This window comes from Silene latifolia, chromosome 6, assembly GCF_048544455.1.
Source record: "Silene latifolia isolate original U9 population chromosome 6, ASM4854445v1, whole genome shotgun sequence".
NCBI classification, from domain to species: Eukaryota; Viridiplantae; Streptophyta; class Magnoliopsida; order Caryophyllales; family Caryophyllaceae; genus Silene; species Silene latifolia.
In genome coordinates this window covers 33,589,527-33,602,771 of record NC_133531.1, presented here as the reverse complement: position 1 = coordinate 33,602,771, position 13,245 = coordinate 33,589,527, and the positions used below count along the sequence as shown (strand labels likewise).

The following is a 13,245-nucleotide window of genomic DNA, read 5'->3' as shown; positions in this document are numbered from 1 at the left end:
CTCTTGATGAACCTCTATTGCTAATGCCCTAACAACACAATCTAACATCTCTGGCATAACTAGAGCTATGACAGCAAGACGGTCTCACATGTGAAATTGTCATTTACGGGTTTAATCAAACTCCCAAACCATTTAAACTAAATTCATTCTAACCACTATTTTCAACAGAAAATTAACCTGTACTTGTAACAAACATACATCAAAATCATTCTCACATCATCCAATTGAAACAACTAATTGCAACATTAACTCCTAGATCACTTGCATAAAAAATTAACAATCCAACAAATATTTAAAAAAAAAAAGAAACTTAAATAAATCGCAAAACCTAATCTTGTACCAGTATCGATAAGGCAGTTAATCATAGTTATAGCCTCAAGGCTTTGCTTAATTCCGCCCAAATTTATCAACGTTGTTCCAATAACATGTGAATTACATCGAATTCAGAAGAAATTTGAGTTGTTTGATGATTATTTGAAGTGGGTATTTGGGAAATGAAATGTTTTGTATGATTTAGAAGTGTTGATTGAATATAAATAGGAGATTGTAAAATGAGGTTTTGATAAATGGAGGGTTTAGCAGTCGAAAGTGATGATAAAATTACACAAATTGGTTTGTGGGTTGAATAAGAACACAGTAAGTGTAGAGAAATACTTTGATATTGGGGAAGTTCTTTTGTTTATGATGATTATGATTCTGGGCAGTGAAGAATGATTGCGATTCTTTACGGTCTTAACCTTAAGGCAAGAAATATCACCATTTTATTAGGGCCAAATTTTCTTGTAAAATTTTTAAGTAAGATCAACTTGGATGGTTCTCAAATAACCCAAAATTTTGTATTTTCTCTTCACTTCACTTCTACTTACTCTCTCCAAACGAACAATACCTGTGGAATCTTAAGTTGATCATTGTATTGTTTATCATCTCCTTTGCTTCTACAGCCAAGTAAGTTAGAGACCCCTAGAGTTCATGCCAATTTTCCCAAATTATAGATGCTACGGTGCACTTAATTTTCTGCATGAACATTTTCCCTACAGGTGATTTCTTGCCGTTTCTGTAATTTAATGGCATAGATGGTTGTACTTTTATACGAGAATATGTATTCGTTTTCACCTATTATTTTTCATTAGTATAATCATTTGACAGTATATTGTGGCACAATCTGAAATTCAGAATGGAGAGTGGAATGTTAAAACTGCATCCATCATATGAGTATTAATACTTGGTACGAGTATTTGATTTGATTAAGGTAGAATCATGAAAGGTGGAACACTACACAAGAGTATACACCAAGGAAAATCTACAAATACTTGCTCGATATATATAATCTAGGAGAAATTATACCCGTGCCTTATGTTTAGCAATGCCTTACCAATGTTGCGACTTTATTTGTAATTTACGCATACAAAGTAACAATAAGTAAAATTTGAAATTCTTTGATGGCGAAAGAAGCCAGTTTCATATACTGGCAAGGGTATGGATGATGCTTCGACGCGCTTTACACATCGCTTTCAAAGGGACTGCTTTTGGCATACTCAGCCCAAAACCTTCAGCTAAGTCCACCTTTTCTTGGCCAACATTCTCCCACTCAAAGCATTGAATCAAAGTTGCCAATGTCAACCCTAACACCTTATTAGCCAGGGGAACTCCAGGGCAAGATCTTCTACCCAATCCAAATGGGACCAATGTCAACCGGTATTCATCTCCGTTTTTGTCCTCGAACCTCTCTGGCTTAAAGCTCAGAGAATCCTCCCACATATTCGGGTCTCTATGTATGGCCCATGCGTTGATCAACACCATTGTGCCCTTGGGGACATAGTACCCTGCAATGGTGCAATCCTCTGAGGGCTCATGTGCTGCAAGAAGAGGAACTGCTGGGAAGAGCCGAAGTGTCTCGTTGATAATGTTTTGAATACAAGGCAGGCTATGGAGATCAGTTTCATCCACTAATCGATCTTTTCCGATGAGTGTATCTATTTCTAATCTCGCCTTCTCGAGTGTGTGAGGGTGGTTAAGTAGTAATGACAGCGCCCATTCCAGTGTGACGCTTGTAGTGTCTGTCCCTGCTGTCAACATAATCTGGTATATAAAACAAAGAACAACGTAGCACTGTTTAATTAGGCCTGTCGGACAACAGAGAAGGGGAAATGGAATATGTTAGTTAGTTGAAGATACATACCATTATAATCCCTTTGATGATTTGGTTAGAGTAACCAACAGGGTCAGATTCCTGCAAATTCAACAGCTTGTAAATCATCGGCGTTCTGTTTTCTGCATCGAAGCCACCCTCGCTTCCATTTCTCCGACATTCTTCTATAAGACCGTCTAGAAAATCATCCATCTTTTTTCTCACATCCAACATTTTCTTCTCAACCTTCCATACACCAAACCACCTTAAGAAAGGAAAGGAATCCACGGGATTCGACGCACCACTTAGCTCAAACACATCTCTTGCAATACCGCGAAAAACCATAGCTTCTTCAAGGCCTTCTACTTCAGGTCCAAAGTATCTCTTCCCAGTCACCATTCTCATAATAACATTAAACGACAGCTCCGAAAATTTAGGCCTCATTTCAACCTCAACAAATTCATTCCTCCCTTTGTTAAACAAATCTTTAGCCAATAATTTGACTTCTTCAAGTCTAATATGACTTAGCGAATTAAGTCGGATGTTCGAAAAGAACTCTAGTGTAGTAATCCGGCGTAGGTCTCGCCATAGCGGGCCGTAAGAGACAGCTCCAAGGGTAGTCGAATCATAATTGAGATGTTTTCCAACAAGTAGACGAGGCCTATTTGCAAGGATTATGTCATGTTTTGTGAAACATTCTTCTACAATGGACGGGGATGATATGACAACAACGGGTCGAGACCCGAAACGTAAGGAATAAATATCACCATACTGAGAGGATAGTTGTTGTAAGAAGCGGTGAAGAGGTTGTTTGATTAGGTGAAGGTGACCTATAATTGGAAGTGGTTTTGGGCCTGGTGGTGCCTTTTTGTTCTGTTTTCTGAAGAGATTTGGTAAAAAGAAGAGGAATAATGGAATAATGGAAGATAACATAAGAGTATAAAGCCAAATTTGGTCCATTTTCTGTTCACCAATTGTGCTTAAGACCACTCTCACAGCCGATTAAAATAAAAGTGAAAACAAAAGGATGTTTGAAGAAGCATTAAGTTACGAGGTTATAGACTTGTAGTACATTTTGAGACAATGCCATTGATTAAGCTTATATAGGAGGATGAACTGATCAAGAGTTGGTAGGCTTCAAGATAATTGGTGATTGAGATTATGAATGTTTGCTTGTTGACCAAGGATATGATGCAACCATGCATACATGCAGGTTATTATTTCCCACTATTATATTTTGCTTGTTGATCAAGGATAATGTACATCAAAGAAATGGCAAATTGGCAATTTTTTTTTACAAAGGCCAATCAAAGATGAGAACTCCTTTTTCATTTTTTATACTCTCAGGTGGTAATTGACTGGGATATAATACGCCTTGGTGTGATTAGTTTAAGCTCTATTGTAACTAAACCTATAAGCATGTCATTCAGGTTAGTTTAAAATCGGGTTTAACGTTTTTGGGATAGGCAGCCTACCTACCTTGAATCGATGAGGTTTATTGAGTACTTGGAATAAAAAGACAGTCGATCTTCAATTACTCATAATTGTCGATTTATTATCGTCACACAATACTACCAACAGAGTAGTTTTGCCAACATACAAACAGGTCATTCAAGTTGGTTTTAAAATCGGGTAATTCCAAAAATATTATCATTTAGGTAGGATTGGATCATGATTGCTCTATTTTAAGTTTAAATTTGTTTCCGATATTTGAATTAATTGGCCCTTGATTGTATCATTTTAGTTTTTTTAAAGAATACAGAGTATTTTAATTAGACGTAAATAAGTAAGCGAGACGATTAGACGAAGATAATAGATTTTACATAACTCTTGTAATTTGTAAAGCGAAAACAAGATCCCTAGGAAATAAGACAGTCAAACTTCCATTACTCACTGAAACAAGTTACACCATACAAATCTTCACCTAAGGGTGAATTCAGTCACACACAATTACAGAAACTAATCACATTTAGTGACAGTAACAACATATGGATACTTTAATTACTACCTTGGCATATAAATAACCACGAAACATAGGGGTAATTAATTAAGCAGCAGTAGTGATATCAATAGTCTTGACCTCAGGTTTCTTCTGCTCAACCTTGGGAACAGTCACAGTTAACACACCATTCTCCATACCAGCCTTCACCTCTTCCATCTTCGTATTCTCCGGTAACCTAAACCGACGAAGGAACTTGCCACTGCTCCTCTCAACACGGTGCCATTTATCCGTCTTCTCCTCTTCTTCTTTGTTCCTTTCGCCGCTAATCTGGAGAATCCTTCCTTCTTCAACCTCAACTTTGATCTCTTCCTTTTTCAACCCCGGAAGATCCACTTTGAAAATATGGGCTTCTGGAGTCTCCTTCCAGTCAACCCGTGTGCTCGCGAACTGGGAAGTTTCGCGGGCTGAACTGGGTACATTGGTTAGGGTGGTCGACTGGTCGAGTTGAGGAAACCGTCGAATGGGTCCCACATGTCGAGGGAGAATGGATCAAAGACGTTGGTCTTTCGGCCGCCGAACAAGCTTGGGATGATCGACATGTTTGAGCTGTAGACAGAACTGAGATTATTTGTGATTTTTTGTAGAAATGTGTTTTGAGATTTCTGTGTGATTTTGGTAGGAATGAATGTTGATGTTTATATAGGATTTCAGGGAGATTTCTGGGATGTTCTTCATATTTCTATTTAGAAGGATATGCAGATAAAAGTGGTAGACCATGTCTGGATAATTCTTTTTGGAAGGATTTCTCTACAGTTTTCTACGAATTTCTAGTAGCTTCTTCTCCAACCTCCGTCTACCCGTCCCAATTAGTAACTAGTCCATCCATTTGTTTTCCTTTTGTTTTGTCCCAAAGACCAAAGAAAGAATAATCAAATTGTTTATCAAATGCAATTTTAAAATAGAAAGAATAACAATTAATTGAGACACCCTAAAATAAAATAGGACAACAAATGACGGGACGGAGGAGGTAACTCTTATGTGGGAAGCTTATGATAAGATTATCGTGAGACCGTCTATTATAACAATTTTAGTCTATATTTTGAAATTACAGTGTTTCCCTCAAGTTGGATTGTCCTACTCAATATTTGAAGGGATAATTTCCCTGAATTTTGCACTTTTTATCCAAACACCCGACCTTATTTTTGTCAAAATAATGTTTGACTGATTATATTTTTAGTTACGATATCAGAAAATAATTTCTTTTTCTAAGTTGATCGTCTTTACGAGATCTTCGATTTGATAATAATAATAATAATAATAATAATAATAATTATTATTATTATTATTATTATTATCATCATCATCATCATCATCATCATCATCATTATTATTACTACTAGTCTACTACTACTACGGCTACTACTATTACTATTACTATAAGAAGAAGAAGAAGAAGATTACTAAATTAAGATTAATACTAGTAATTATACTAATTTGAGTGATTAACTAGGTAGCCACCATGAACCACAATACACCATCAATTTTATTAGGTGAAATAATAGAGCACCGATTTACTAGAATGTTGTTCAAAGTCTAGCCATATATCATCCTGATTTGAGTGATTAGGTAGCCACCACGAAGTAACAACAATCCTAATTTTATTAATTAGATAAATAAAAATCGACAGGCGGTCCTAATTTCATCTTTAACCAACAAATAAAATTTGATTGATTAATTAAAACTCAACAAATAATATTAATAATTGATAAACAAGTAAATTAATTTATTATTTGATAAATTAGATTCCATCTTGTAAGTTTTAATCATTTGAGCAACTAAATTAAGTTTTAGGGAAAAATATTGATTCAAGAGTCCATTTGGTTCAGTTTTAGGTGAAAAGGGTACAAACTAGAACATTTATGAAAAAGTGTATGAGAAAGATTAAAGTTCGTATATGAAAAAACAATTAGGTATTAATAATAGTAATATTAAAATTAACGATGTTATTAATAATATTAATAATATTATTAATAATTAATATTCATATTCATATTCATATTAATAATAATAATAATAATAATATTAGTAATATCATTAATTTTATTAATATGAATATTATTGATTTTAATAACTATAATATTCAAAATGATAACAATAATGAGGATCATTAATTAATAATTAATTAATGATAATAATAATCATAATCATAATAATAATAATAATAATAATAATAATAATAATAATAATAATAAATAAATAAATAAATAAATAAATAAATATGTTAAAAATATTAATAAAAACTATTAAGTTTAAGATTTGCAAAATTGAAATGGCCTGAATTTAGTGGAGCTGAATCAATCGAGCTTTGAATCAATGGAGTCGAATCAAATCGAATGGAGTCAATTTAGTGAATCGAATCAATAGAGCGAATAAGAGTGAATCAATCGAATCGAGCCGAATGAATCAATAAGTGAGTTGAATCAAATCAATAAATTGAATGAACAATGAAAAAATAAGCCGAAAAACAGGCATAAAACAAGAAAAATTATATAGGGTAGTCTTTTTACAAATACCCCTAAATATAAAGTATTTTTTGACAAAAAAATCCTTTTAGTAACAAAATTATTGTCAATTGTTTAAACTGTTTCACAAAATGACTATTTTGGACTTCTTAAAGAATAATCGTCATTGATGTCGACTAAGGCTCATATTCCTTGCATACGTCAAACTAAGATAAGCTCCGTTATTGGGCCTGGGCCGCACCCGTATGGAGGAGAGAAAGTCCGGCTTATAAATTTAAGGAGGTTTCATCCCAAAACCATTTGACAATGGGTGGAGTAACTCTTTGGTTTATATGATAGACAACTCTTTCCTCTTTTTCAAATGTAGATATCTTTTCACATGCGCATTTTATCATGGGTGAAATTGTGTCTTGACATTCCCCCTCAAATGTGAGGTTCCTGTTTAGGCAGATTGAATTTTTTCAAGTCTTAGTTTTTAGTTTTTTCGACCATGGGCTCTGACATCATGATAAGCTCCGTTATTGGGCCTGTCATGGAGTATGATAGACTACTCTCTTTTATCACAGATTGGATTTTTTCAAGTCTTAGTTTTTAGTTTTTCGACCATGGGCTCTGACACCATGATAAGCTCCGTTATTGGGCCTGGCACGGAGTATGATAGACTACTCTCTTTTATCATGGGTGAGCTGTATCTTGACACTCCCCCTCACATGTGAGGTTCCTGTTTAGGCAGATTGATTTTTTTAAGTCTTTTTGTCCAACTGCAATTTTCGTTTTTCTATTTTTCATGCCCAGGTCTTTGTTTTTAGTTTTCTGCAATTTTCGTTTTTCTATTTTTCATTGTTTTAAGTTTTTTTGACCATGGGCTCTGATACCATGATAAGGTCCGTTATTGGGTCTGTGCCGCACCCGCATGGAGGAGAGAGTCCGGCTTATAAGTCCAAGGAGGTTCCATCCCAAAACCAATGTAGAATACTCACATGTGCCTTTATTATGGGTGAGTTGTATCTTGACAAACTAACTATACCCATGAGAATTAGATCAATTGGTAGGAGGTTGTTCTAGTTTATAACAAGCGGTTTTGTGACTTGTGTTTAAGCCATGAAAATGTAGCAGTGTTAAAATTTACGAGGAAGAAATTTACCGATTTCAGTGGTCCTACCCTAATCGAATCCGAACTAACACTTATCTTAGATTGGTAGATTACTCTGTAAGTGATAGAAGTTGGGATTCTTATAATACCAATCAAGAAAACAAGGGGTTGAAACACAAACGTACACGAAAGGATATCAAAAAAAGTTGTCATATTTGAGCAAGGATATCGATGATGTTTTGACGAGCTTTACACATTGCTTTCAAAGGGATTGCTTTCGGCAGACTAAGCCCGAAACCTTCATCTAAGTCCACTTTTTCTTGGCCAATATTCTCCCATTCAAAGCATTGAATCAAAGTTGCCAATGTCAATCCTAACACTTTATTAGCCATGGAAGCTCCAGGGCAAGATCTTCTACCTAGTCCGAATTGGACTAACTTCGACTTGTATTCATCTCCATGTTTTCCCTCAAACCTCTCCGGCTTAAAGCTCAAAGAATCCTCCCATAATTTCGGATCTCTATGTATAGCCCACGCATTGATCAACACCATTGTGCCTTTGGGGACATAATATCCTGCAATGGTGCAGTCCTCTGAGGGCTCATGTGGTACAAGAAGAGGCGCTGCAGGGAAGAGTCGAAATGTCTCATTGATTATGTTTTGAACGCATGGGAGGTTATGGAGATCGGTTTCTTCTACTAATCGATCTTTTCCAATGCTTGCATCTATCTCTAGCCGCGCCTTCTCGAGTATGTGAGGGTGGTTAAGTAGTAATGACAATGCCCATTCTAGTGTTACGCTTGTAGTGTCTGTTCCCGCTGTCAACATGATCTGGTATAATGCATATGAATGACAGACAATATAGGATGTATTAGGCACAATTAAAATTGAGTCGAGAACAACATTATATTGACCTAGAGCTATCTCAACATTTAAGAGACCGCGATAGTTTAGTGAATTAATTTGTCAGGAGGATTACCGAATTTTTTTTGTTAATTCAAGATACGTACCATTATAATCCCTTTGATGATTTGGTCGGAGTAACTAAGAGGGTTTGATTCCTGTAAATTCAACAGCTTGTAAATCAATGGTGTTCTATTTTGTGCGTCGAAGCCAGCCTCGCTTTTGTTATTCCTACATTCATCAATAAGACAATCTAGAAAATCAACCATCTTTTTCCTCACTTCCAACATCTTCTTCTCTAACTCCCACACACCAAACCACCTTAGGAAAGGAAAGCAGTCCACAAGATTCGACGCACCGCTAAGATCAGACACATCCCTAGCAATACCGCGAAAAACCATAGCTTCTTCAAGCCCTTCTGCTTCAGCTCCAAAATACCTCTTCCCAGTCACCATCCTCATAATAACATTAAATGACAACTCCGAAAATTTAGGCCTCATTTCAATCTCGACAAACTCATTCTTCCCTTGCTTAAACAAATCTTTAGCCAATAATCCGACTTCTTCACGTCTAATATGACTTAGCAAATTAAGTCGAATATTTGAGAAGAACTCAAGTGTCACCACCCGCCGTAGGTCCCGCCATAGCGGACCGTAAGAGACCGCTCCAAGGGTAGTCCAATCATAATTTAGGTGTTTTCCAACAAGTAGACGAGGCCTATTTGCAAGGACTATGTCATGTTTTGTAAAGCATTCTTCAACTATGGATGGAGATGATATGACAACAACGGGTCGAAACCCGAAACGTAAGGAATAAAATTGACCATATTGAGAGGATAGTTGTTGTAAGAACCGGTGAAGAGGTTGTTTGATTAGGTGGAGGTGACCTATGATAGGAAGTGGTTTTGGGCCTGGTGGTGCCTTTTTGTTCTGTTTTTTGTACATTTTTGAGATTAAGAAGAGTATTAATGGGATAATAGAAGATAATGTAAGAGAATAAACCCATATTTGGTCCATTTTTATATTTCTACTACAAAATAAAGGCGGCATCAGCTAGTCTGTGCGCCTGTTTATTTAAAACACGCGGAATAAAGGAAATCGGAAAACAACTGAAAATAAGGATTTAGGAGTTAGATTCGAATGAGGTAGAGTAGAGTTGTATGTAGTGTACATTGTAACAATATCATGTAACCTTTATATAGGAGGATCAAGGGACAAGGGTAGGATGAGAGGCCAAGCTTCCAAAATAATTGGCGAGTGACGTCTTGAATGGTTTCGTTGTTGAATATTGACATGCACGTTACTTTCCAAATTTTGCTTGTTGCACAAGGATGTACTGTACGAGAATCAAATGGCAAATTGGCAATATATTATCTGACACGAATTATAAAACGTTTTTGCACTGTTATGGGCTAATTGAAGGGATCATTCATTTATTTCTTGATTGGTTAACAAGTCTATTGTAATTAACTTGGTAAATAGTTGGTTTCGTCAGTTTGAATCTCGATTATTTTGAATAGGATTGCATTCGGGATTGGATCGAGTTATTCGTGTTGAGATTGTTTTCTATGTGTTATAATCAATAGTTTGGGGTAAGACTACCAAAATCAATTTGGTATGGTCAATTTAAATTGTCGGGTTTTTTGGTTGGGTATTAGTTGTCTCCATTCCAAGATTTGGTATGGTAAATTTTGTATCATGTTACATTCGAGTTTGTTGGTTGGGTATTAGTTGTGTCGATTTCGAAGATTCAGTTAACCATGTCTACTCGTAACCAATCCTGTAATGTTCCAATTGACTCTATAACCTTAAACTATTCCAATTACCTTTTTAATTATTCAGATGGAAAATGAGATGACGCCATTAGGTAATCCTCCTGAGTCTCAATATAACCCTCTTAAATTCAATATGTAAGGGCCCACGCATAACTCAATATAAGAATTTGTGAGGAAATAGTATTGAGTTTTGATATCACCCGATGACGTATTATTGATGTCCTGTCCAAATACTACATTTGTTTTTCTATAGAAAGCATTTCATAGACTGAGGGACGAACTTTGCACAAAGCTTTCAAGGGCACATTTTTGGGCATTGTGATCCCACTAGATTGGTCCATATCAATCAATTCGGGTCCGGGCCTCTCCCAATCAAAGCATTGAAGTAATGACCCAAGTACAAGGCCCACAGCTCTTTTACTCATAGCATAACCAGGACAAGCCCTTCTTCCAAGCCCAAAGGGTATAAGCTTATACACTGTCTCACCTTCCTTCCCTTCAAATCTCTCCGGGACAAACTTCTCCGGTTCGCTCCAATATTTTGGGTCCCGGTGTAGGGTCCATAAGCTAACCATCAACATGGTTCCTTTGGGAATGTCGTAACCACAAATGGTGCAATCCTCTGATGACTCGTGTGGAAGAAGCAACGGTGTTGGTGGATACAAGCGAAGAGTCTCATTGATTACATTTTGAAGGTAGGGTAGTTTGGATATGTCGTCTTCATTAACAAGGCGATCACGTCCTATCACGCCGTCAATTTCTTCTTGGGCCTTATGTAAGGCTTTTGGATGGTTTAGTAGAAGTGACATGGCCCATTCCATTGTTGCAGCCGATGTGTGTGCTCCCGCTAGTACTAGTACCTATATTTGAAATATCAAATACTTGTCATTAGCTTATTTTAGTTCGTAAAGGTAGTTTTAATGCTGACGGAATACAAACTTATATGAGATTAGTTGGCCCTCTTGATGAAGTGGATGATACATACCATAATCATACCCTTAATGACATCATTAGTGAAGAAATTAGGGTTTTGCTCTTGAGCCGAAATAAGAACATCAATGATAGCCTTAGTAGTAGTAGTAGTAGTAGTAGTGCCCATGTCGTCCGTGTTCATCGCATTACGTTCATCAAGAAGCCGTTGGTAGAAGCAATCAGTCTTGTTCATCCATGCTACCATGGCTTTCTCATGACCGCGAAACAGCCACTTAAACAAAGGTATATAATCTCCTGGATTTCCAGCTCCACTCAACACCGATCCCTCGTTTAATAGCTTCGCGAATTGCTCTCCCTCCTTAGAGTCCACTCCTTTTCCATAGTACCTAAAATTCATCATATTAAGTACCATAATACTCTTATACTTATCTTTGATATGCACCGCTTAAATCCTCTGGGTATACGTGATAGCTATGAACTATACACTAAGACACATTATTATGTTAGTTATACCATTTAACACGATGACATATTCTAACTTAATTGACAACGTAATTTGAGGCGCAATTACTTTCAGCTTAGCCTAATAACACGGAATTCAAAAACACTACTTGATATCGTGGAAAATGAGATGGGGTCATCGGTGCTACCGAGCTTCGGAATTTCATACTCCGTTATGATTGATGAACGAAGGTCATAGTAGTTTTTTTTTTTTGGGTGAAAAATGAGCCATAAGGGCGATTCTGATGCTGACCGGATTTCAACCCAGGTCATGAGCACCACCTCTAATAACATTACCAACTAAGCTAGTTAACATTTGCACGAAAATCTTAATGGTAATACGACCCTCATTTTTTTTCCCTATGTGTTGGACTTATGTAATTCATAAAAGAGAGTGACATTAAAACACGGTATCATCTGGAAACGCCTTATATCTTTGTGTTAAACAAACCTCTTCCCAGCAGTCATTCTCGTCATGATATTAAGCGCAAGATCGTTAAAACATTTATTCAAATCAACCTTGAGCAACTTATCTCCAGTCCCCTGCCATAAGTCCTCAAGAAGTAAGCGAACCTCATCTTGCCGAATGGCCGAAAATCTAAGGATATGAGTTGAGGAAAACACTTCTTGAGTCATAAGCCGCTTAAGGGTCCGAAAATGGTCATTATAAGGCGAAAACGCCATGGAAGTGTTATTATAATGGAAAATTCTACCTGCAAGCGTATTAGGGCGATTAGCGAAAATGGCATCATTTTTCACTAGGCATTCTTCGACAGCCAAAGGCGAAGAAATAAGGAGCATGTTACGTGTTCCAAGCTTTAGCATTTGGACTCCGCCATGTTTGGTTGATATTTCATGGAGGGTTTTGTGAACAGGTGGTTTTAACATATGAAGGTGACCTATAATTGGTAGAGATGGAGGGCTTGGAGGTCTATTTTTCTTATTTTTATTGTATTTTTTAGAAATGTGTTGATGTAATTGTAATGTAGTAATAATGATAAATAAAAGTGTTATTGCTAATACAAACCAATTTAGGTCTTCCATTATTGTATATGGATTGCTAGTTTTGGTAGTGTGTTGATTACTTGATCAAATGTCTGTTTATATATTGCATGTTGTGTACTTGTGTATCTTAATTGCGATGTAGACCAAGTTTGATATTCTCTCCGTTCAAATCATTTGTTTATCTTTAATTAAAATACTTCTCATAACAAATAAAAAAGACAAACAAATAATTGGAATAAAGTGAGTATTGATATCTCCCTCTCAGTTTGTTTTCTGATCTATTTGTGAAACTTTATCATCAATTTGTTTTTTTTTTTGTTTTTTTTGACAGCAATCATCAATTTGTTAATACATGTAAATTATGGTAAAATAAGGTACAATAACGTATTCAACTGGTTATTCTTTTTTCTGGATGAAGTACCGGTCATTTAATATACTCCCTTCG

At 36.2% G+C, this 13,245-nt stretch overlaps 3 protein-coding genes and 1 pseudogene across 3 annotated transcripts; all 4 read right to left on the bottom strand.

The window, feature by feature from the left end:
* Positions 1-1,373: 1,373 nt before the first annotated feature.
* Positions 1,374-3,098, bottom strand: LOC141658696 (cytochrome P450 81Q32-like). The gene is made up of 2 exons (XM_074465574.1): positions 2,180-3,098; positions 1,374-2,079 (listed from the first exon to the last, which is right to left on the bottom strand). The coding sequence occupies exons 1-2, from the start codon at positions 3,086-3,088 to the stop codon at positions 1,459-1,461; spliced, it is 1,530 nt and encodes a 509-aa protein (XP_074321675.1). The 5' UTR covers positions 3,089-3,098; the 3' UTR covers positions 1,374-1,458.
* Positions 3,099-3,995: 897 nt separating this feature from the next.
* Positions 3,996-4,855, bottom strand: LOC141586686 (17.4 kDa class I heat shock protein-like; annotated as a pseudogene).
* Positions 4,856-7,893: 3,038 nt separating this feature from the next.
* On the bottom strand, positions 7,894-9,746 carry LOC141658695 (cytochrome P450 81Q32-like). Its single transcript, XM_074465573.1, has 2 exons — positions 8,695-9,746; positions 7,894-8,515 (listed from the first exon to the last, which is right to left on the bottom strand). Exons 1-2 carry the CDS (start codon positions 9,634-9,636, stop codon positions 7,895-7,897), a joined length of 1,563 nt encoding a protein of 520 aa, XP_074321674.1. The 5' UTR covers positions 9,637-9,746; the 3' UTR covers position 7,894.
* Positions 9,747-10,394: 648 nt separating this feature from the next.
* Positions 10,395-12,853, bottom strand: LOC141586685 (cytochrome P450 81Q32-like). The gene is made up of 3 exons (XM_074407986.1): positions 12,247-12,853; positions 11,347-11,680; positions 10,395-11,221 (listed from the first exon to the last, which is right to left on the bottom strand). The coding sequence occupies exons 1-3, from the start codon at positions 12,837-12,839 to the stop codon at positions 10,595-10,597; spliced, it is 1,554 nt and encodes a 517-aa protein (XP_074264087.1). The 5' UTR covers positions 12,840-12,853; the 3' UTR covers positions 10,395-10,594.
* Positions 12,854-13,245: the final 392 nt, after the last annotated feature.

What these genes read in the sequence shown, in the direction of transcription:
- LOC141658696 (XM_074465574.1), bottom strand. Translation starts at nt 3,088, where the DNA reads ATGGACCAAATTTGGCTTTATACTCTTATGTTATCTTCCATTATTCCA. An exon ending in TCATCAAAGGGATTATAATG is followed by an intron (nt 2,080 to 2,179) that starts GTATGTATCTTC and finishes TTTATATACCAG; the next exon opens with ATTATGTTGACAGCAGGGAC.
- LOC141658695 (XM_074465573.1), bottom strand. Translation starts at nt 9,636, where the DNA reads ATGCCGCCTTTATTTTGTAGTAGAAATATAAAAATGGACCAAATATGG. An exon ending in TCATCAAAGGGATTATAATG is followed by an intron (nt 8,516 to 8,694) that starts GTACGTATCTTG and finishes GCATTATACCAG; the next exon opens with ATCATGTTGACAGCGGGAAC.
- LOC141586685 (XM_074407986.1), bottom strand. Translation starts at nt 12,839, where the DNA reads ATGGAAGACCTAAATTGGTTTGTATTAGCAATAACACTTTTATTTATC. An exon ending in AGAATGACTGCTGGGAAGAG is followed by an intron (nt 11,681 to 12,246) that starts GTTTGTTTAACA and finishes GATGAATTTTAG; the next exon opens with GTACTATGGAAAAGGAGTGG. An exon ending in TCATTAAGGGTATGATTATG is followed by an intron (nt 11,222 to 11,346) that starts GTATGTATCATC and finishes TTTCAAATATAG; the next exon opens with GTACTAGTACTAGCGGGAGC.